The following is a 23,370-nucleotide window of genomic DNA, read 5'->3' as shown; positions in this document are numbered from 1 at the left end:
TACGGCAGAGACATTTTAGTCATGCAGTGTAACACTAAGGAACTGGATGTGGTTCCATTTGAAGGTAACGGCTTCTTAAATTCGTTGTTGGGGTCATTTCCTTTGACTCTGCGTGGGAGAGCTCTGCAGATGAAGAGGCTCGTTATCGAGCTGGGTTTTCTCACCAGCAGGGAGAAGGCAGTAGGCAAGCCTTCTGAGCTAGAACATGGAAAGAAACTTCCCTTTCAGATTCCGAGTCCAGCTTTTAAAATTCACCCCAACATAAGGACGTTGAGCACAGTATACATCTTTTTATTTCTGTAAAACGGACCTGAACTTCCTCATGAACCTTATTTCTATTCATAGACAAAGGGTCAGGAAGACAGAGAGTGAAAGACGGGGACTGTGGCTTAATCTTGCCCATTATATAAAACTGAATCACTTCCTGTTTATACTGTCACTTCCCTGGAGACTTACTGTCATTTTGGGTAAAGGCTCTTTCCAAGTCCCTTTCCCTTTTTTTTTTTCCTTTTCTTAGGTGACATACTGATCTAGCCCAATAAATGAGCCTCTCCCCACTCTTGCAGAACAAACAGCAATGACCCTTGTTAATAGATTTAAAAAGTCATGACTCTAAAACAGAACAATAGAGACAGTACCTACATCCCTTAGTGTTACGGCTGCACAATTAGGTTACATGACGTCATGCCTTTGCACAGGGGTCTTGAACCTCTCGCAGGCTTCTTGTTCTTGTTTGCCCCTCAGGCTCTCACTGATCTTCCTGAGCTGTCTTGTCCTCCTGTGTCTGTGGGTGCCGCCCTCCAGCCTGGCCACACCCACCGTTCCCAGCGTGGGTGCAGCCTTCGGTCTACGGTGAGGGTATGATCCGTGTAAGGCACGCCCTCCCCCCCCCCCGCCCCCCGACCCACCACACTGCTGGTGATTTAATGGGCCACCCTCATCGGCAGTTACCTTATCCCACACTGGCCAGAACCCCAATAAGCAACAGAATTCTTAATTCTCATCTGGTCTCCATGCCTAACACCCAGAGTTCTCAAAAACTTTCTGGCTGTCTTTTTCTGCCTGTCTTTCACCTCACCCAGATTGTTCAGGAGCAGACGGGCCAGGGGCTGTGGTTTACCGCGGAGGCTGTTCCACTTTGCGGTCAGCTGTTCCACGAGGCTGGCCCCTGGCCTGGAACTAAGCAGGGGCACATGCAACTTTCTGCCTTTGGACCCACAAACCTGTCTGAGCTATTCTGGAATGATGAGTTCTGTCCTTTTATTCCAGTCAGCTGTACTGTCTGCTGAATGTTGCAATCCAAGACTCGGGGGAAAGATCCTTTCCTGTTACTCAGACTAACCCAAAAAATTAACTCTCCCAGGGACATACTCTTTTATAGGCTTTTCTCTGCTTGAGACCATACAAACCTTACTTTCATATCACTAGAGTCATGTGCTCCATCTTAGTTAAACACATAGAGTTCTGGTTAGAGCCAAAACAATCTGTTTGTTGCTTGTACAATTTATGGAAACTGTCTCATTATACAGATTTTCTAGGCCTTGGGGCCACATCAAGTGAAGGGAGTCCGATGTGGGAAGGGAGATAATAGGATCTAGATGTGGTGGAACTCCCCACTCCTCCTGGGGAGCCAGACTGCACATTTTCCCTGTTACAGCATCCCAGGGGCTGAGACACCCAGGCGGGATCCACTGATAGGATCAGCAGGAGATTGACCTTCAGCTAAAGAAGGACGTTGACTTAAAGTCACGCAGCCACAAAGGGGCCAGTCTTATGAACGTTAACCAGTGTGGGGATGCATTTCTGGAATCAAGTTAAGCTCTTGCTCCATGGGTTTCAATGTAATTTCTGCCTTTGGGTCTCCTCTTCTAGGAAGGAGGAGAGAACAGAGAATAGAAGATTCTAAAACGCAGTTCTCTTCTTGGCATCTTACAGATTGTCAGCAGTGGTTCTGTTCTAGGTGTTGGACTTGTCACAGAGAGATCATTATGAAGCAGAGCTCTTAATCCATTTGGGGCTTTCTCCTGGTGTGTTTAGATTAGAGACACAAAAGGTTAAGTTGCCCATTTTTTTACCTTAAACACGTACGTCCATGGAAATGTTTGTATTTTGTTGCCAGTGGGAGTCTCTAGAGGATCCCCAGTGCTCTGGCTCTCCAACAAGCACGTGGTCAGAGATGCATCGCACACCAGTGGGTAACTGCCGCAGGGCCGGACAGCCACAGCACACCTCCCACACCATCACGCGAGGCCTGACCCAGGTGCCTTCGTATCTACTCTGTTGGTTGCTTGGGCTGCCGTTACAGGGTACCGGACTAGCCGCCTTTGACAACAGGAGTGTGTTGTTTTGGGGTTCTGGAAACCATGTGTCGGAGATCAGAGCATCTGCAGGGTTTGCTTCAGCGGGGCCTCTCTGACTTATGAGTGGGCGCCCTCCCCTTATCTCCACACGGTTTTCCTCCGAGTAGACCCTCATTTCCACTGGTTGCTGGGGCCCACCCTAATGACCGGACTTAACTTTAATTACCTCTTTAAATACCTCAGGTCACACTCTGAGGTACTGGGGATTAGGACTCCAACATGGGAACTCGGGGGCCGTGGGGGGGAGGGGCACAGTTCCAGCCCATCCCGTTTCCTGAACTCTGCAGTTTTGGGCTCTACTGTGACCCAGTCCTTCGACCTTCTGTCCTGTGCCCCGCTGCCGGCTCTGCTTCCCGCTGTGTACAGGGCGCCTTCCAGCATGCCTACCCTGTTAGAACGGCGACCCAGAGGTGCACGTCCCATTTCTGGGTCTACTGTCATACGTCAGTCCACCCCTGGAGGACTGGCTAACGCTGCCCGTTGTTCTCAACTCAGTAACAACGGGAGGCCTCTGGGGATGGCACCTCCGATCGCAAGTGTAATCTCCCAAGCTGTCGAGCAGTCTTGGAATTCGATCAGGCAGCTGCTATACCGTAGACACCCAGAGGACCTGCTGTGTTCCTTTTGCTCTTCCTCAAGTCTGGCACCTTCTCTTCCTAGATGCTCCAACACAGAAACGCCATTACGTCACTCAGCACCGACTGACACTCCTCCGGTGGTCCAGACCCTTGCTGTTCAAGGGCTGCAGCAGACCCCCACCTGGGAACTTGTTAGAAATGCAGAGTCTCAGGCCCAACCTAGATTCACTGAGTCAGAATCTGCATTTCAGAACATGATGTTAACAGGCTGATTCACGCACACCGTGCTGGCCTCAGTAAAACTTTCCATCATTCAAGAGGAGACAAACTAGGGTTTTATGTCAGTTACTGAATCTTGCTTTCAAGTTCCGTCTCTTTATAGAAGAGTCTTGTAGATCCCTGGCCTTAGCAGAAACTCCGTCTTTCCTGAAGGACGCCGTACTCTTCGCCAGTGTGTACAGTGAAGGTTGACATGTGCCCATACATCACCTATCTGTGTGTTTGCTATGGGCCCGGAAGAATGACAGAATTTTCCTAACTTTATTATCACTTCAAAATTTTTTTTTAAAGATTTTATTTATTTAACAGAGAGAGATCACAAGTAGGCAGAGAGGCAGGCAGAGAGAGGAGGAAGCAGGCTCCCCGCTGAGCAAAGAGCCGGATGCGGGGCTCGATCCCAGGACCCTGGGATCATGACCTGAGCCGAAGGCAGAGGCTTTAACCCACTGAGCCACCCAGGTGCCCCATCACTTCAAAATTTTTGAATTTCCTCTTATAGCAGTTTCCCTCGGTCCCTCAACCAATGAATGACTTCCAGGGCTTGTCCTTGCGCCCCTTACACCTTGAAAACCCCCTGCTGCCTCTGAGCATTTGTGCCTGCACAACTGAGAGCTGTGTGTGTGTGTTTGTGTGTGTGTGTGTGTGTGTGTGTGTCTGGGTTGGGGGGAGGAACGGGGGGATGGGGAGGGGGAATGATACAGGGTTGGCAGGTTGGAGGGTTGGGGGTGATGGAGTAATGGGAAGGGCAGCAGGTTGGGGTGATGGAGATTGACAAGGGCTTGGCAGGGTGGGGGTGATGGGGGTGATGGGGGTTGGCAGGGTGGAGGGTGGGGAGGAGTGTTGGGGGTTGGCGCAGTGGGAGGTGATGGGGAGGGATGGGGTTGGCGGGGTGACGCAGAGGGGAGAATGATGGGGTTACTGATGAGGGGGTAGGGAGGCCGTCCAGAGCCCGGATCCCGTGCTCCCCACCTGCCCCGGCCAAGCGTCTCAGCAGACCCTGCACTGCTGCTGCCCCCGCAGCCTCTCCTGCTTGTCTTCTCATGCAGGCGCTTTCAGTTCTTCCCGTCTTTCTTCAAATTCCAAGTGTTCCCCACAGCTGCCTCAAGTAACTGTTACGCTTCCCAGTGCAGAGGAAAAGTTGAGGCATCCACATACCAATTTCCACTTTTTAAAATACCTTCACTTTCTAGTCGTACTTTTTCTTTCCATCTCAAAAAAGGATTTTGTTTCCCTTCCTGCCTACATTGCATCCCTTGGACTTTCATTCTGATTCTGCCCTCTCTGTTCCGGGGCCTTCCGTGGCTGTAATCTAACCCCCCCCCCCCCCCGCCACAGTGCAACACTTTCTATCCAGGTGCTCAGAGAAGCCCCCCAAGCTTGCAGAGTAAATCGGGATTCTTTGTTTTCATCTTTCCTTGTTCCCTTTACTTTGCATTCACAACATTTGTCACTTTCGTTATATATTTAATTGTAGAATTGTTTGTGCAATATCTTCTCACTTGCTGGAGTGCGAGGGCCGTACTGTTGTCTTTGAAGTTTTGTTTTTTTTAAATATGGAAAAGACTTGAGGGCAAAGTACAGTAAAGTTCTTGGGGAGATGGAAAATAAGAAGACAAGGAGGGGGTTGCCTTGGACGGGAAAGTAGAAGCCTCTTCCTCAAAAAAAGGGGAGAAAAGAAGAGAGGGTGGAATTAAAAACAGATATATTCATCCTGAAGGCAGTATATTGATGGAGTTAATACTTGTTAAGCTCCATATTTTAATAGAAGTGAGAGGCAATGGGACATTATAATTCAGGCCACTTGAGTATCAGACTGAGATTTGTTTGACCCACTCATACTACTGGCATTTTCATTACCACCTTTGGACTTTTAGGGCTCAGAAATACTACGTTCTCTGTTTTGTCAAAAGCTGACGGAAGGTATTCACAGAAATAAAAAAAAGAAAAGAAAATGAAAACATATGTCCCCATTAAGACATGCACATGAATGTTTACAGCAGTTTTATTTACAATGACCACAAACCAGAAATAGCGCGAGGGTCTATAAACAAACTGTAATATATTCATTCAACGGAAACAACTCAGCACTTAGAAGGACCACTGGTGCATACAATAATACAATGACTATCAAAACTTGTTTATTGAGCAAAAAGAAGCCAGACACAAGCAAGTACATACCGTGACATTTTGTTTTGTAAAGTTCGGGGAATATGGTGCTAGAAATGAGAATCCTGGTGTTCTCTGCCAGTGCATGGGGCCATCTTGACTGGAAGCAACCATATGGGTATTTAAGTTAGTATGATGATGCTAATGTCCTGTACTTAATTGAGCTGGTTTGTACATTTGTCAGAATTTACCGGATTTTATACTTAACATCAGTGTGTATAAATTATACCTTAGTAAAAATAGGGCTATACGCTTTAGTTACCTTAAGCTTCCATATTTTGCTTTCATTTTTGAGCAACTTCATAGAGAAATTTGAACCAGCAGAGCAAGATTGGAACAGCTCCATAAAGAATGGGGTGGGAGCCAACCATGGTATTTCCTCTCCACCTTCTCTCTCAATCCATGTTAGGGACCCCGTGTACTTGACCCCGTGTACTTGCTCTGCAGAGGGCTGTTCTTAGATCTACCACAACTTTTGCCACATTGTGACATACCATCAGTTCCCTTGCCTCAATTACAGTTCGGTTAGCTCTTTGTGAGTTACCATCATATTCATTTTACCTTTTCTTTCCAGGGTGTCAGTGTTCCCATTATTACATAGTACGTATGCATGAACAAATAAATGAATTAGTACCAATAAGAAAGGTAGAGACTGCAAATGTGTATTGGAGCTCTACAAGTTATATGACTTCTTCAGGGTTTCCAGCTCTGAATTGGAATAAAGGCTTAGGGTCAGAATGGTCCAACTTCTCACTCCTTTATTTCCTCTTACTAAGAAGTAGACCTCTTCTGGAAAGAAATAATGTTTTTCTTATCTTATTTTCATGTTGCCTGGAGGAGTGCTAAATGAATTTTCTTTAAAGATCAAGTGAGTAGATTCTTAAATGCTTTGCTTTGAGGCAGGTCCAAGAGTGGGAGGGAGACCCCAAAAAGGTAATAATACAGGCAGGTTGAAAATTAGAAGTAGGAGAAAGATATCATGCAGTGTTTAAGTGAAGAAACCTGGAGTAAGTATAATAATTTCACACAACAGACTTCACCACAAGGAAAAGTACAGAGGTAAGGAGGGGTATTGAATAAAGAGTTTAATCAAACATGAGTGTTTAAGATAAGTGAGACAACATGGATAGAACTGAATGAAAAATTAAACAACTCCACTATGACAACTGAAAGCTTTGATACTCTTTTAACAGTAATTGAGAGATCAAGCAGGAAGAATATCCTCCTTGGATTTTCTTATCCAATCTTATCCATGTGTAAAAAAGTAGATAGCGTGAACAACACTATCAGTCAACTTGATATAATTGGCATTTGTAGGATATTCCAACCAACAACAGCAAAGCACAGACTTTCACCAGGCTCATATGAAACATTTACCAAACAGACCAAATTGTGGGCAGTATAACATAACAGAATAATCTTAAAAGCATAGAAGTTATACAAAGTCTATTCTCCAACCATAATAGAATCAAATGAGAAATCAGAAATAGAAAGCTAAAAGGAAAATCGATGAATAGTTTCAAATGAAACATGTTCTGCATCAATGTGTCAACACGAACATCTCAAGGAAAATTTAAAAAATACGTTGAACCAAAAGAAAATGAAAATACAACATGCTAAAATTTGTGGGACATTGCTAATGAAGCACTGAGAAAGAAATTTATAACCTAAATATATACATTATAAAAGAGGAAATGTTTCAGATCGGTAATTTGTACTCTCCACTCAAGAATCTAGAAAAAGAAGAGTAAAGTGAACCCGAAGCAAGCAGAAGGAAGGAAATGAGGATAAGTGCGTAAATCAATGAAATTGGATACAGAAAAAAATTAAGGAAATCAATGAAACAAAGAGCTGTGTTTTTTGTTTGTTTAAAGATTACTTCAACAAATCTGTAGTAAAGCTGACAAAGAAAAAAGAGAGAAGGCACAAATTACCATTGTCAGGAATGAACCAGGAAATGAGTACAAACCCTGCAGACATCAAAAGGTTAAAAGACAAACCGTGAGAGACTGTGGACTTGAGAAACAAATTGAGGGCTTTGGAGGGGAGCGGGGTGGGTGTTGGGTGACCCTGGTGGTGGATATTGAGGAGGACACCTATTGCATGGAGCACTGGGTATGGTGCATAAACAATGGAACATTGAAAAGAACTTGGAACTTTAGTAACATTGAAAAAAAAAATGAAATAAAATTTTAAAAAAAAGGTTTAAAGAATACTACAAAGCACTCTGCACATATAATTTGAAAACTTACACAGAATGGATCAATTCCTTAAAAAAACAAACTATCATAACTCAGGCAACATGAAACAAATAATTTGAGTAATAGTTTTGAAAACTATTAAGAAAATTTAATTCACAATTTAAAAATTTCTAAAAAGGAAATCTGCAGGTCCATATGGCTTCACTGGGGAATTCTACCAAATATTTTAAGAAAGAATTAATGTTGATTTTATGTAATCTCTTCCAGAAGACCGAAGAGGTGGAAACCCTCCCCATTAATCTTAGGAAGATGATAGTATCACCTTGATGCCAAAACCAGAGAAAGAAAATAAAATACAAAAAGAACACTACAGACAAATATTTCATGAATATAGATGTAATTCTTAGCAAAATTTTAGCAATGTATAAAAATAATTACAGGCAATGACCACTGGGTTTATGTCAGTCATGCGGACTGGTTAAATATGCAAAAATTAATCAATGTAATCCACCATTATAATAGGCTTGAAAATCACAAAATTATATCAATCAATACAGTAAGGTTTTTAGACAAATGTCAACACTCATTTATAACAAAAAATTAAAAGTGGGAGTAGAAGAAAGAACTCCCTCACCTCGATAAAGAGCATTTACAAAACAGAAGTACAGCTTACATTCTTCATAATGGTAAAGTCTGAATACTGTACCCAGAAGATTAGGAATAAGGCAGAATTACAACATAATGCTATAAGTTCTAAACAGGACAATAAGACAAGAAAGTGAAATAAAAAACATACACATCAGAAAGGGAAATAATAAAAAAAGAAAAAACCAGGATGCCTGGGTAGCACAGTCAGTTAAATGGCTGCCTTCAGCTCAGATCATGATCCTAGGGTCCTGGGATCGAGTCCTACATCAGGCTCCTTGCTTGGTGGGAAGCCCGCTTCTCCCTCTGCCTGTTCTTCCAGCTGTTCCCCCTGCTTGTGCATGCTCTCTGTCTTTCTCTCTCTCTCTGTTAAATAAATAGATTAAATTGCTTTAAAAAAACTTTCCCTATTTTGCAAATAATATAATTTTCTACATAGAATATCCCAAGGCATTTACAAAAACTCCTGTAGCCAAAAATTGAATCTAACAGGTTTGTAGGATATACCTTAAATATGTAAAAGTGAGTTGTATTTCTGTATGTTAACAAAGACCATGTAGATGCTGGAATTAAAAATATAATAGCATTTACAAGCACTCAGAAGTTAAATACTTACTTATGAATCTAATAAAATATGTACAGGACTTGTATTCTGAAACTGTAAAATACTGAAAGAAGAAATAAAAGAAGATATAAATACATGGAGAGATATACTATGTTCATAGATTTGAAGACAGAACCTTGTAAAGATACCAGTTCTCCTCAAATGGATATAAAAGTTTAGTGCAATTTCTATCAAAATCCTAAAAAGATTATTTTGTAGATATAGGCAAGAGGATTCTAAAATTTATATGGAGAGCAAAGGAAATAGAATAACTAGAACACTTTTGAAAAAGAATAATGTGAGAGAACTTTATTACGTATTTATATTATATAATCCAGACTTATCATGTAACTATAATAATCAGTACTGTTTGGTATTTGTGGAGGGAAACCTAAAGATCAATGAAAGAGACTAGAGAACCAACAAACAGACCCACACCAATAAGCCCAATGGATTTTTGACAGAGGTAGAAAAGCAATTTAATTGAAGAAAGATCTACCTTTAAACACTCGTGATGGAACAATTAGACATTCAGAAGCCAATTAAAAAAAGGGGGGGTGCCTGGGTGGCTAAGTGGGTTAAGTCTCTGCTTTTGGCTCAGGTCATGATCTCAGGGTCCTGGGATCGATCCCCACATCGGGCTCTCTGCTCAGCAGGGAGCCTGCTTCTCCCTCTCTCTCTGCCTGCCTCTCTGCCTACTTGTGATCTGTCTGTCAAATAAATAAATAAAATCTTAAAAAAAAAAAAAGAAAAAGAACCTCAACCTAAGTCTTATGCAACATTTATGCAAGCATGAACACAAAATAAATCATGGACTTAATATATAAAAATTGAAACAAACATTTAATAAGTGAAATAAGAAATTTTGGGGTCTCTAGTGGCAAAGAGTTCTTAGATTTGACACTGAAAACATTATGTATAAAAGAAAACTTGATAAATTGGATTTCATAAAAATTGAATAACTTTGTTCTGCTGAAGACCTTGTTAAAAGGGTGAGAAGAGGGGCACCTGGGAGGCTTTGTTGGTTAAGCGTCCAACTCTTGGTTTCATGGGCAGAGGATGGAGCCCTGTGGTAGGTTCTGTGCTCAGCAGGGTATCTGTTTCAGGATTCTCTCCCTCTGCCCCTCCCCTCCTCTCTCAAATAAATAAGGAAATCCTTCAAAAAATTAAAAATTAATAAAAAGACAAACAACACAATGAAAGCAGATATTTGCAAGCTGTATCTCCAAGATTCTAATATCTAGAATACGTAAAGAACTCTGAAAAATCAACAGTTCAAGAAACCAACCAATCCAATTAGAAAATAAACCAAGACATGAAAGAGACATTTCGACCAAAAATGATATACCTTCATCAAATGAGCATATGAAAACACGCTGGCATCATTAGCCATCAAGAAGATGCAAATTAAAATGACGGTGAGCTATTGCCATTGTCAGAACGGCTGTGGAAAGTAGACACTATGGAAAATTATTTGGCCATTTCTTTACCAAAAACAAACAAACAAACAAAAACACCTGCAGTTGCAGGTGTTTATCCCAGAGAAATAAAAAGATTTATACAAAAGTCTGCCCAGAAATGTGTATAGCTTCTGCATCTTTATCCGTAATACCCCAAACTGACAAATATGCCCTTCTACAGGTGGATGATTAAATAAACTGGTCCACTCATACCACAGTGTTAATACTCAGCAATAAAAAGGAATGAACTGTTGGTATTTGCAACAACTTGGGCAAATCTCCAGTGACATGCTGAGTAAGTGAAAAATTCACCATCGAAAAATTATGTACTGTATGATTCCATTTAAAAATACTCTTAAAAAAATAAAAATACTCTTAAAATAACAAAGTTGCAGAAAGAGGGAATAGGTTCATGGTTGCCGGGGGTTAATAGCAATTGAGTGTGACTATAAAAGAGCATGGCAAGGGACACTTGTAGCAATGGAGATGTTCTTTATCTTCTCTGTATCAGTGTCACAATCCTGGTTGTGATATTGTAATATAGTTTTGCAATATGTTATCTTTTGGTGGAAGTTGTGTAAAGGATACATGAGATCTCTCTGTATTACTTCTTAAAACTGTGTGAATCTATAAATACCTAGAAATTAGAAGCTTAATTAAGAAAAACTTAGGTATAAATCTAAACAGTGTGTGTGGAATATCCGTATGAGGAAAACTAATACTTGATGGAAGAAATCAAAAAAGAACTAAATAAAGGAAAGGAGATTCCCCATTCATGGGTAGGAAGATTCAGTATTGCTGGGGTATCAGTTCTTCCCAACTGGATCTATAATCCCAATCAGAACCCCAATGAGTTAGTTCATGGTTATGAACAAATTGATTCTAAAATGTACATGGAGAGGTGAAAGATCCAAAATAGCTGACATAACTTTGAAAGAGGAGAACAGATTTGGACGACTGACTTCCAGACTTACTATAAAGGTATAGTAAACAAGGCAGTGTGGTATTGGTGAAGGAATAGACAAATATATCAGTGGAACAGAACAGAGGTCCCAGAAACAGATCCATGTAAATGTAGTCAGCTGATTCTTGCCAAAGGAGCAAAGGCAGTATGATGAGACAAAGATAGTCCTTAGCAATAGTGCTGGGACAACTGGATATCCACCTGCTAAAATGATAATAATCGTAAAAATAACAATAATAATAACTAGACACAGACCTTTTACCCTTCAGAAAAGTTAACTCAAAATAGATCACAGAACTTAAAATCAAAATGCACAACTATAAAAGTTCTAGAAGATACACTGGAGAAAACCTAGATGACCTTTGGTATGGCAAGGACTTTTGAGATACAACACTAAAGCCATGATCCATTGAAGATATTATTGATAAGCTGGACATTATTAAAATTAAAGACTTGTGTTAAAGACAGTATCAAGAGAATGAGAAGATAAGACATAGCCTAGAAGAAAAATAGTAGCAGAAGACACATCTGATAAAGGACTGTTACCCAAAATATACAAAGAATTCTTAAACCTTAAACAGCCTGATTAAAAAATGAGCCAAAGACCTTAACAGATACTTCACCAAGGAAGATATACAAATGGCAAATAAGCATGTGAAATGCTATTCCACATCGTATGCCATCAAAAAATGTAAATTAAAGCAAGATACCACTATACACCCACTAGAACAGCCAAAATCCAGAGCAGTGATAATACCGAATGCAGAACAATAGGAGGTCACATTCATTGCTAGTGCAATGGTATATCTACCCAAATGCCCCATACTCACCTACTGTGCATGTATGACAGCAAGACCTTAACTCTGAGAGAAAGGCAGAAACAGAGAGAGAAAAAATACCATTTGTATACCATGTAAAATGGTACAGCCACTTTGGAAAATGGATTGGTGATTTCTTACAAAACTAAACATGCACGTACCCTACAATCACACAATTGCATTCCATTGTATTTACTCAAAGGAATTGTAAACTTACATCCCCACAAAATCTGCTCATAGATACTTTTAGCAACTTTAGTCATAGTTGCCAAACCTGGAACTTGTCCTTCATCTTAGGTAGCTCAGGCTTAGTCACCATAAACTGGATAGCTTATAGCAGCAGAAATTTATTTTTCATAGTTCTGGAGACTGGAAGTCCAAGATCGGGGTGCCAACCTGGTTGGGTTCTGGTAAGAGCCGTCTTCCAGACTACCGACTGCCCACTTGTTCTGTCCTCACCTGACAGAGAAGATTAGGGAGTTCTCTTCCCTTTTCTTGTATTTACTCTTCCACTTAAGCTTTATTGAGGTGAAACAAAAATTGTATATATTTAAGGTATACAATGTGATTTTTGTTTAAGATTTTATTTATTTATTTGACAGAGAGAGATCACAAGTAGACAGAGCAGCAGGCAGAGAGGGGGAAGCAGGCTCCCTGCCGAGCAGAGAGCCCAGTACGGGGCTCAATCCCAGGACCCTGAGATCATGACCTGAGCCGAAGGCAGAAGCTTAACCCACTGAGCTACCCAGGCGCCCCCAATGTGATCTTTTGATATGTATATACATTGTGAAATGATTATTACAATCACGCTAGTTAACATATCTGTCCCCTCATATGGTGACATTCTATGTTGTGAGAACACTTCAGATATACTCTTGTAGCAAATTTCAGGTATACAAAACAGAACTATTAACTATAGTGGCCATGCTATATACTAGCTCTCCAGAATGTATCTGTAGTGTATAACTGAAACTTGGTGCCCTTTGGTCAATTTGTTTCCGTTCTCACACCTCCCAGCCTCTAGTCCCTAGCAGCTACCATTCTGTTCTCTGCTTTTCTGAGTCCCAACTTTTTTAGCTTGCAGGTGTAAGCGAGGCCTTGCACTATTCGTATCTTTAGGTCTGGCTTATTTCACATATCATAATGTTCTTCTGTGTCTTGCAAATAGCAGGATTTCCTTCTTTTTTCTTTCTTTCTTTTTTTTTTTTGTTTGTTTGTTTGTTTGTTTGTTTAAAGGCTGAATACTATCCTATCATACCTCTTCTTTATTCCTCTATTAGTAGACACTTGGGTTGTTTCCGTGGTTTGCTTCTTGTGAGTGATGCTGCAGTGAACGTGGGAGGGAACATCTCTCTCTGCAGCACTGATTTTATTTCCTCTGGGTGTATAACCAGACAACGGATTGCTGGATCATATGGTAGTTTTATTTTTAATTTTTTGAGGAATCTCCATGCTGTTTTCCCTATTGTCTGTACCAACTTACATTCCCATCGGCAGTGTAGAAGGGTTCCCTTTTCTCCACATCTTGTTATAGTTTATTTATTCATTTTATAACAGCCATCCTAACAGTTGTGAGGTGATAATCTCATTGTGGTTCTGATTTGCATTTCTCTGACGACCGAGAAACTTTTCTTCTTATTTTTTAAATATTTTATTTATTTGAGGGAGAGAGAGAGAGAGAGAGGGAACACGTGCACAGAAGGAGAGGGAAATGCATACTTCCTGTTGAGCAGAAAGCCCATTCTCGGCAAAAGCCTTTTCATAATGCTTGCTGACCATCTGTATGTCTTCTTTCAAAAATTATCTGCTCTGGTCATTTGCTCATAATTTAGTTAAGTTGTTAACTTTTTTTTTCTGTTGAGATGAATGAGTCTTATATATTTTGGATATTAACCCCTTATGATGAGGTATATAGTTTGTAAATATTTTCTCCCAGGAAATAGATGATGTGTTCATTTTGTTCATTCTTTTCTTTGCTGCTCAGATGGTTTTCATTTTGATCTATTTCCACTTACTTATTTTTGCTTTCATTGCCTGAGCTTTCGGTATCACACACAGAAAATTATTGCCAAGGCTAATGTTGAGGAAGCTTTTCCCTGTGTTTTCTAAAAAGATTTTTATGGTTTTAGGATATATATTCAAATCTTTAAGCCATTTTGAGTTGATATTCATGTATGGTATAATACAGGGGTCTAACTTCATTCTTTTGCATGTGACTCTCTAGTTTTCCAAGCATGGAAGAGATTATCTTTTCCCCATTGTGTTTCTTGGCACCCTCAAGCAATGTAATAATATTCAGTGCTAGGAAAGAAATGAGCTATCAAGCCATGAAAAGACATGAAAGAAATTCAGATGCATATTACTAACTGTAGAAGTCAATCTGTAAAGTCTACATATTGCATGATTCCAACTATATAGCATTCTGAAAAGTGCAAAACCCGGGAGACAATTAAGAGATCAGTAGTTGACGGAGGTTAGCGGAGACGGTGCGGTGAGGATTTTCGGGGTGGTAAAGCTATTCGGTATGATGCAAGGTGGTGGACGTGTGCCGTTACAAATTTATCTAAACCCACAGAATGTCGAACACTGAGAGTGAGTTATATAAACTGGGGACTCTGGGTGATAATGAAGGGTCAATGCAGGTTCATCAAATATAATAAATGTAGGGATGGGGCGTTGATCCTAGGAAGGGCTATGCCTGTGCGAGAGCAGGAGGTGTATGGGAAATTTCTGCACTTTCTGTTCAATATCATGTGAACCTTAAACTTCTCTAGAACGTAGGTCTATTCTTAAAAAGTTTAATGATGCATCATGCTTTTGCTTGCTCGATTTTAAAATCAGTATATACAAGGAAATATACTAGCATTAGGAATAGAATTTTTAAAGTATACAAAACGTCCTGATCAATGCAGATGTGAATGGGATGAAAAATATATATATAACAATGTAAATAATTCCAATAAATTAGAAAAAGAGCAAATGTTAAAGTATTAAAATGATTGAAAAAAATATGAAATTGCCAAAATGTAGTGTGGGCCTCAGTGTAATTACTTTTCAACTCTGAATGTATTAAATTCATTGACCAAATGTGGCAAAGTAGACGTGTTTAAGTATAAATATCGTTGACAACAGGACACATCTATTTATCTATATAGAACTATTCTTATTTTTCAAAATGGAGGCTTTCTAGTTTAAAAGGTACTGTTCAAATTTAACTGTAGCTTATTAGAAGTTTGATTATTTTACAAGATATTCTTCATCCAAAGATACCAAGTGACTCTTAGTTTTATAGCATTGAAAGTATAAAGCTTGTTTCAGTAGCCATGATCGCTAAGGAATCTCAATAACTAGCTCAAAACACAGGAAGATTACAAAGTGTTAAGGAGCACTATATTCCGAGTTCAGTCTTTGAGAAATGCAGTTCAAATCCTGACTTGTAGGTCTTGAGACTCTATTGGGTACCGTGCTCAAGTCCTTGAGGATTTTACAACCTAGTGGTGTAGATACTATGTATTCAACATAGGAAGTGGATATGATATTGTCTTGAGTGGAGGAAGCTGTTCCAACTGGAATATACAGTGTCTATAAAAGCCCAGAGTATTAAGCATCAGGATATGTATGGTTAAAGAAGTTCAGGTTGATTCTCTTCAAGTTATAAAATCCAGGAGGGGGAAGTGTGGGAGCTGAGGCTGAGAGGTAGAAAAAGGAGGTAAGCCAGGAAGGACCTTATGTGCCATGCAAGTCCTCAGACTCTATCCAGGTGCCGAGAAGGTCTTTGCAAACTTCCATTAGGAGAGAGGCGTATTTGGATATGCATTTTGGATGGTTCATTCCTATTTTGGTTCTGGACATTTTCATTTGTTGCATTTCTGAAAATTTACTATTGAAATCTGAAGTAGAGATTTTTCATGGAAATGTATGCGAAATACCCTATTCTGCAGGAAAAACTCAGGAAATGTCAATTTATTCCAACTTCCTGTGGCAGCTGAGACTGCACTAACAGAAAGTTTTATCAATCAGTACGTGTTTTCTCCATCTCATATGTCCCTCAGAGACACCATTAACAGCTAGACATGGCCTCTTTCTACTTTTAAGGGGTTTATGTTCTCAGAACAAGAATGGTCTCAAATCTCTTCTTTATGCCTAGCAGCTTAATTAATTGATTAATCAATCAATCACTCATTTATGATTGGTAAGTTCTAGTGTATTACCTAATGCAAAATTTATATTTGCACACTTAACACTTTTATTACTTATTGCATCTTTTGTGAGTCTAAAGAATTGTGAAATGAAAAAAATATAAAATTTTAAAAATGTTCTTCAGAAGGATCCCATATCCTCTGTTCCGAGGGAACATTGCAATCTCATCCTTCTCTTGATTTTTCACAATGTTCTTTATCTCAATAAAGGCCACATCAAGGAACCACTTCTCCCTTCCTTGGCCTAATTCCACAGCGTTTCCCACAGGTCCCCACACCATCTCATACACAAGACAGGGGATGGTGCTCAGAACACCCTTTGGAAAAAATCTGCTCTGTTTGGTCAGTAATCTTCTTGATTCTGGGAGAGGGTGGGCGGCCGTCCTTAGGATCATCTCGATGTCCTTGTGTCTTTGGATTATTGTCATCTTTGCTGTTTGCCATTTCTGCTGCCTTTCCTTTCAGCTTGTTAGGCTTTGAAGGGGCCCCAGAATCCTTGCTTTGTGCCTGAAGAAATCTTTTTATGGCTTATGGAACTTACACAACAAAGTTTAAAAATCCAGGGGGCGCCTGGGTGGCTCAGTGGGTTAAAGCCTCTGCCTTCGGCTCAGGTCATGATCCCAGGGTCCTGGGATCTAGCCCAGCACTGGGTTCTCTGCTCAGCAGGGAGCCTGCTTCCTCCCCTCTCTCTCTGCCTACCTCTCTGCCTACTTGTGATCTGTCTGTCAAATAAATAAATAAAATCTTTAAAAGAAAAAAAGTTTAAAAATCCAGATAAATTGTCATGATCTAAATTAAAGATCTGCTCGGAAAAACAACCCAGGAGCTCTGCCTCAAGCCAAAAAAAAAAAAAAAAAAAAAAGCCTATATATTTTCCTGAAAGAGAAATATTCAAAAGGTCAGTGCCTTTACCTCAGGAATATTTCAGCCTCTTCCGCCGATTAAAAGCTAAAGTTTTCACAAATGGCTTTAGCAGAACTTACAAAAAGAGATTATTTTGTAAAGGATATACACCAAAAGTATAACCATTCTGGTGGCTTACAAAGTCTTCCGATATCATAGGTACAAACATTTCACAGTATTTTCCTGTTTGTGAACCTGCAGTTGAGGGTCTGGTTGGCTGTGGCCGACACTTGTAGCTGAGAGTGTGTCCTCATCCGTAGGAGGAGCACAGCTGCCGTGGGAGTGATGCGGGCTCAGGACACAGGGTCTGGCTCCGCCGCGTCTCTTGGCAGCACAGCAGAGTGGGGGAGCCCTTTTGCACTCAGGTTTCGGTGAGAAATAATACTGGGGTCTAGACATCGTTCACTGCTTTGCTTTCATCATGGGTGGAGGGGTAAAGGGTTAGCACTGACCTGGGAAAATTATCACCGCGACAGGTGATTATGAGCGATGAAAATTTCATGCCGGCCAAATATCCTTTGCATGATGGATACCATCTTTTTGTAAAGTTTTTTCAAGAATGGTCTGGAGAGGGAACCTTGTTATCAATTCATACATTTCTTTAACGTCTTACTAATCTGCTTTGACACGTCAGACACTGGGCTGGGTGCTTGGGATCCAAAGACGAATGACAGCCTCCTGCGGGCAGGGTGGGGTGAGCAGCTTCCTGGAGTCGTTACTGTGTGACCTGAACTGTCTGGACTGAGTTGGAATCGGCTGAAGGAACTGGGATGGGGGCGGAATAGCATCAGCAAATCATCGAAGTCAGAAACAGTGCAGCACGTGGGCAACGCTGAGCAGTGTGCCAGGAACTCCCTTGCCTGTTTGTTTTGCTGGTTTTCATTGTTCAAATCAGATTCCTGGGACTGCGCCATAATAAAACCTCTACTTCTTCTGCTAAGGAGAGGGAGCATGTAATTTTGTAACTGTGAGAGCTACAGGAGTAACCTCTAAGAATTCAAAGCAAGAGTGTAGATACTGCTCAGGGTTCAAGTTCCCAATAGCTGTAGTCATACAGGTTTTTCTTTTATTTCTCGGGGTTTAAGATATTATTGCATTTCTCAACAAACTTCATGTTGTAGCTATTCAAGAGCCCTTCTGCCATTTTTTTAAGATTTTGTTTATTTATTTGACAGACAGAGATCACAAGTAGGCAGAGAGGCAGGCAGAGAGAGAGGGAGGAAGCAGGCTCCCTGCTGAGCAGAGAGCCTGATGCAGAGCTCGATCCCAGGACCCTGGGATCATGACCTGAGCCGAAGCCAGAGGCTTTAACCCACTGAGCCACCCAGGTTCCCCAATTGCCATTTTTTAAAGAAAAGAAAGAACACCAAAAAAGCAAAAAAGACAACAAAAAATTCTCTATTTTACTGCAAAGCCCTCAGAAAAAAAGATGGATGGAAGTCTAAAATACTCCGGATGTGTACATTTACACAAATCTGTTCATCTATTCGTTAGACAAAGGCTGGGATGTTGCTGGAAATGTGCCTTTCTTTCCTACACCCTCCTGTCTGTAAGGCACCCCTTTTAAATCTGAATTGTCATTCTCAAGGTGCCTGCGATACCACATTTTTCTTTCAGTGTTCTGGTTCCATCCAGATGCTGACATTTTTCTCTCTCTGTGTCTGCCTCTCTCTGAGAGTTAAGGTCTTGCTCTCATGCATGCACGACAGGCGAATATGGTGGATTTGGGTATATATTTAACCATAAAGTCATTCATAATGTTCTAACTTCAAACCATAAGGATACTGGGGTGACACACAACAATAAAACGGCTCTAAGAACATCTCCTAAGTGATATTGCCATTGGTCCAGTGATCCCTTTCAGAGCTTCCCTAAGAACATGACCATAACAGAAGTGCTCAAATCGAGGCTAGGAAAGAAAGTTTCCTGTTTCCTGAGTTAAATGTAGTTTCAAATTAAGCTTCTTTGTATTTCTTTCTGCTCAGAAAAGAAAAAAGAAGAAACCTTAAAAAAAAAAAAAAACTTTCCCTAAAAGCATTTTTAAATCATTTTTCACACTAAGAGAAAATTATAGTCTTGGAACCAGTGTTTGGCTCTCTTCAAAAGAATGGAAAATTTCCAGCGGCTGCTCACATATGTTCCCCAAGTCGATGCTCAAATATGGAAAATGAGCAAGGTACCTGGAAATAGTGCGTGAGATTTGGGTACCTGGAATTCTGCAGGGGTCAAGTATCGATACGTACCTAGTTGAAAAACTGAGTCCCCCTCCTATTTTTTATAGGGATGACAATGGCTCAAGATAAGTTAGGTTATAAGGCTGAACATAACACTGAGAAATATCTGTGTTCTTGTGAGCAGTCTCCCTCCCTGCCTTCCCTTAGAGCTGCTTTAGGATCGAGGTGACTCCATCTTCGTCCCCGGGATGAAGTTGTAATGGCAGTTGTAAAAGTAACCGTTGTAAAAGAATCCAAGTGATTCAACACATGAAGTCATTTAAAAAATGCACACACATCTTATTTTTTTTATTTATTTATTTTTTTTTTTTTTTAAAGATTGTATTTATTTATTTGACAGAGAGAAATTACAAGTACACTGAGAGGCAGGCAGAGAGAGAGGAGGAAGCAGGCTCCCTGCTGAGCAGAGAGCCCGATGTGGGACTCGATCCCAGGACCCTGAGATCATGACCTCAGCCGAAGGCAGCGGCTTAACCCACTGAGCCACCCAGGCGCCCCTATTTTTTTATTTTTATTTTTAAAGATTTTTTAAAGTAATCTTTACACCCAACATAGGGTTCCAACTCACCACCCCAAGATCAAGAGCTGCGTGCTCTACTGACACAGCCGCCAGGTGCCCCAAGTTTATTCTGAAGATAGTTTTGAACTTTTCTGCAGGAAGCAGCAAGAATTATGTAGCCGCTGTGAATGTCAGTCATGGGCTGCGTCTCAGGCGCGATGGAAGCCAGGTTCTGAGAGGTGGGAGTGGAATTTTAGGTCACACAAAATTTCATCATTCATTTCATGATGAGGCTTACTATACATGCACAACTATTTTCAAATGGATTTTTGGCTGTTTTTTGTTGAAATGAATGATGCTGAAAACCAAATTTAAGTAGAGAGGAATATTTTGGGTAAATCAAGGCGTCTTCATGATTCTCCCATTCTGCTCATATTTTCACCATTCTTTCCATCCACGTTGCATCCTGCCCTGGGAACCCTGAGTTCCCCTCCTGGTCTCCCACTGGCCACCCCCATGCCTAACTAGTCATAAAGTCCTGAAGCGAGACTCTCATTTTGCTTTAATTCACTTGTACCTGGAACTGGTTCAGTAATTTTCCTTTCAATCATGGATCTCAACCAGTGGAAATTTGGCTTCCCTGCTTTCTCTCTGACCGGCCCAAAGAACTCCCACATGCATTGCCAATCGATTTCCTTGAACTTGTTTTGATAAGGTCGTTCTTCTGTTTAAAACAAAACACAGCAGAACGTTCCATGTCTCCCTTCCTCTGCCCAATTTATAGGAAAAAATCTTAGTTCTTTCTCCTGGAATTCAAGATGTGCTGAACACACTGTGAATGCTCTTATTCGTGTCCCGTCCCTGTTATTCCCCGCACGGGGTGTGAAGAAAGAATGCAGTCATTCTTGCTGCCTACTGGCCCCCTTCTAACTTTGACACGGGCCTTCAGTAACTACATTTTGTATTTTTCATATATCCAGATCTAGCTCAAACATTATATTTTCCGCAGACCCTGCCTCCCGTATTCTGTATGAACTGAAAACCTATATTTGCTCATTTTTTTTTCATCGCACATTATCAAACACTTGCTTTTTTCCAAATGCAGAAAGATGAATATGACGCCTCACTTGGTACTCAAGGACTTTATTCAGATAAACAGTTGCAACATTGTGTTATCTGTGCCACCATACAGGACTACACAGATAACATTTCACTTTCAATGGAGGTTGCTTAAACTCAGTGGACAGAAATGAGGGCCAAGGAAAGTTCTATTGTGTAAATGAATCTTGAGTGTCTTGAAAATAGTGGTAAGACATTTCGGTCAAAGAGAATAGTCCTGTAAAGACACGGACACTTGAAACACAGAGGAGTTTTCAAAAGCTAAGAAAAAATCTGGTTTGGCTTGAGAGTAGGTAAAAGGACCATCTTACAAAGTACTGGCGGTCCCATGCTAAGAACTCTGCTTCACACATAGTGGACACTCAATAAGCAATCATCCAGTGAACAGATGAATGAATCGTTTTGTCCAGTACCGGCATATTAAACCTTCGTGTTTAAATATTTCATGTTAAATAGTTTACTAGTTTACACCTGGGCGCCTCTTCACATTTGCAAGATGGATGGACCTCCACGGGGGTATTACACGGAGTGACATAAGTCCGACAAAGGAAGACAAATGCTGTAGGATTGCACTAATAGGTGGAATCCTGAAACAAAGCAGAAAGAGACTCAGAGGAATACATGCCGAGAACCAACTGGTGATGATTGCCAGAGGAGAGAGCAGAGGAGGGATGGCCGAATGGCCGAAGGGGAGTGGAAGAGACAGACTTCCGGTTACACCATTAATAAGTCATGGGGAAGAACGGTATGCGGGGGGATGTAGTCGGTGGAATTATCATGGTGTCGGATGGGGACAGGTGGAGCCACATCCATGACACGCGGACTCGCTGAGTCACTGTATTGTACGCCTGAAACTGGGGTAGCCTCGTGTGTCAACTGTACTTTGATTTAAAAAAAAAAAAAAGATCTATGCGAAAACTAAAACAAACTTTCCTACTAATATGAGTGCCAAAAGTTGAGCGTTCTTAAAGTTAACATGTATAAACAAATGTTCACAAGTATTTGTGTTTTTCTTTTTTCTTTTTCTAGGGTCAGACATTGTTCAGTGGTTAATAAAGAACTTAACTATAGAAGATCCAGGTAAATAAATCATTTTCCCATTGATAGAATTATTTTCTTTGTGGTTTTAAGAAATATGTTTTTCTTAGGGCTGATATGGCAAGCAAGCAAATCTTAAAGATGACCGTTATATTTAAAGTATGCTTTCTGTATCTATACAAATGTTACAGTAGTCAACAAAATGTAACTGAAATTTACTTAGTAGGTTTTAACAATTTTTCCCATATTTAATGTTCCATTTCATAACATTTGATTCAGCTGATTGACAACTGTAGACTGGGTAAATGATGTATGTGTTCATAAATAATTATAGATATATAGCCAGTGATTATAAAGTAATGAGATTTCCCTTTATAAAACACATAAAGGTAAAGCTCATTAATTTATAATTTTCCCTAACTCTGTTTTTGCATGAGGTTTGAAAAAAATGTTATTTGTGATTTTTATTCCTTCGATCATGCCTTCATGATTTTTTTTTAATGCTCTTATGTAAGTCATGGAGCCATTCACTGTGGTGAACATTATGTCTGCTCTACTTCGCTAAGCTAATTTCCAGAGTTTGGGAACAGTTTCTACCAGCCCCCCCTTGTACATTGCCTAGAACAAATTCCTACACATGGAAGGCATTTAATGACTTTTTAAAAATGTCACTTAAAAGCTTTCACATGAGAAACCAACTTACATCCCTCGAGTGAAAGTGAGATGTATTGTTTAGAGAAGATGTGACGGAAACAAACAAAAAGCTTATGAAAATTGGTATTACAGTGACCAAGAATGACACAGTAGTGAACAGTGACAATACACCAACCACTATACACAACAAACCATATAATTTGACACATAAATGCCTTTGCCTACCCCCTGCTCATTTGTACATGAGCGCTTAGAATACCTCTCCCAGCAGGTTAAAAAGGATTAAACCAAGTCAAGATGAAGCACCTGTTGCCCGCATCATATTTGTTACTAAGTGAAAAGAGCAGATGATTCCTGGGGCCGGAGTCACAGTCTTACAAGATTTACATTCTAGTCTCAACTCAGGCTCACTTCACATACTGGAGCACCAGACAAAAGCCTCCAATGTTTTTTATTTATTTATTTACTTATTATTATTATTTTTTTTTTTAAAGAAAAGGAAAGAAAGAAAGAAAACAGATTGTCAGAGTCATGGACAACCAAGAAACTACTGTTTTACTAAAAATTCTCTTGCTCAGAGAGTGAAGTGGATTCAAGAGTATTTCTTGTGAGTTAAGACCAGCAGGGCTCTTCAGTGATAGTCTGGGAA

The 23,370-nt window shown here is 40.4% G+C and overlaps 1 protein-coding gene across 4 annotated transcripts in view; it reads left to right on the top strand.

Annotated features, from left to right (window-relative positions):
- RGS7 (regulator of G protein signaling 7) overlaps positions 1-23,370 on the top strand; it is a 494,238-nt gene that overhangs the window by 297,847 nt on the left and 173,021 nt on the right. For 3 of the 4 annotated variants that reach the window (XM_032318237.1, XM_032318235.1, XM_032318236.1), the window contains exon 4: positions 22,059-22,109. The exons of the other annotated variant lie outside the window; for it this stretch is intronic. In XM_032318237.1, the coding sequence (XP_032174128.1) occupies positions 22,059-22,109 (51 nt within the window). The remainder of the gene's footprint in view (positions 1-22,058; positions 22,110-23,370) is intronic. 4 annotated transcript variants of the gene reach the window in all.

This window comes from Mustela erminea, chromosome 17 (assembly GCF_009829155.1).
Source record: "Mustela erminea isolate mMusErm1 chromosome 17, mMusErm1.Pri, whole genome shotgun sequence".
NCBI classification, from domain to species: domain Eukaryota; kingdom Metazoa; phylum Chordata; class Mammalia; order Carnivora; family Mustelidae; genus Mustela; species Mustela erminea.
The sequence above is the reverse complement of the archived record's forward strand: the minus strand, read 5'-3'. Positions and strand labels throughout refer to the sequence as shown.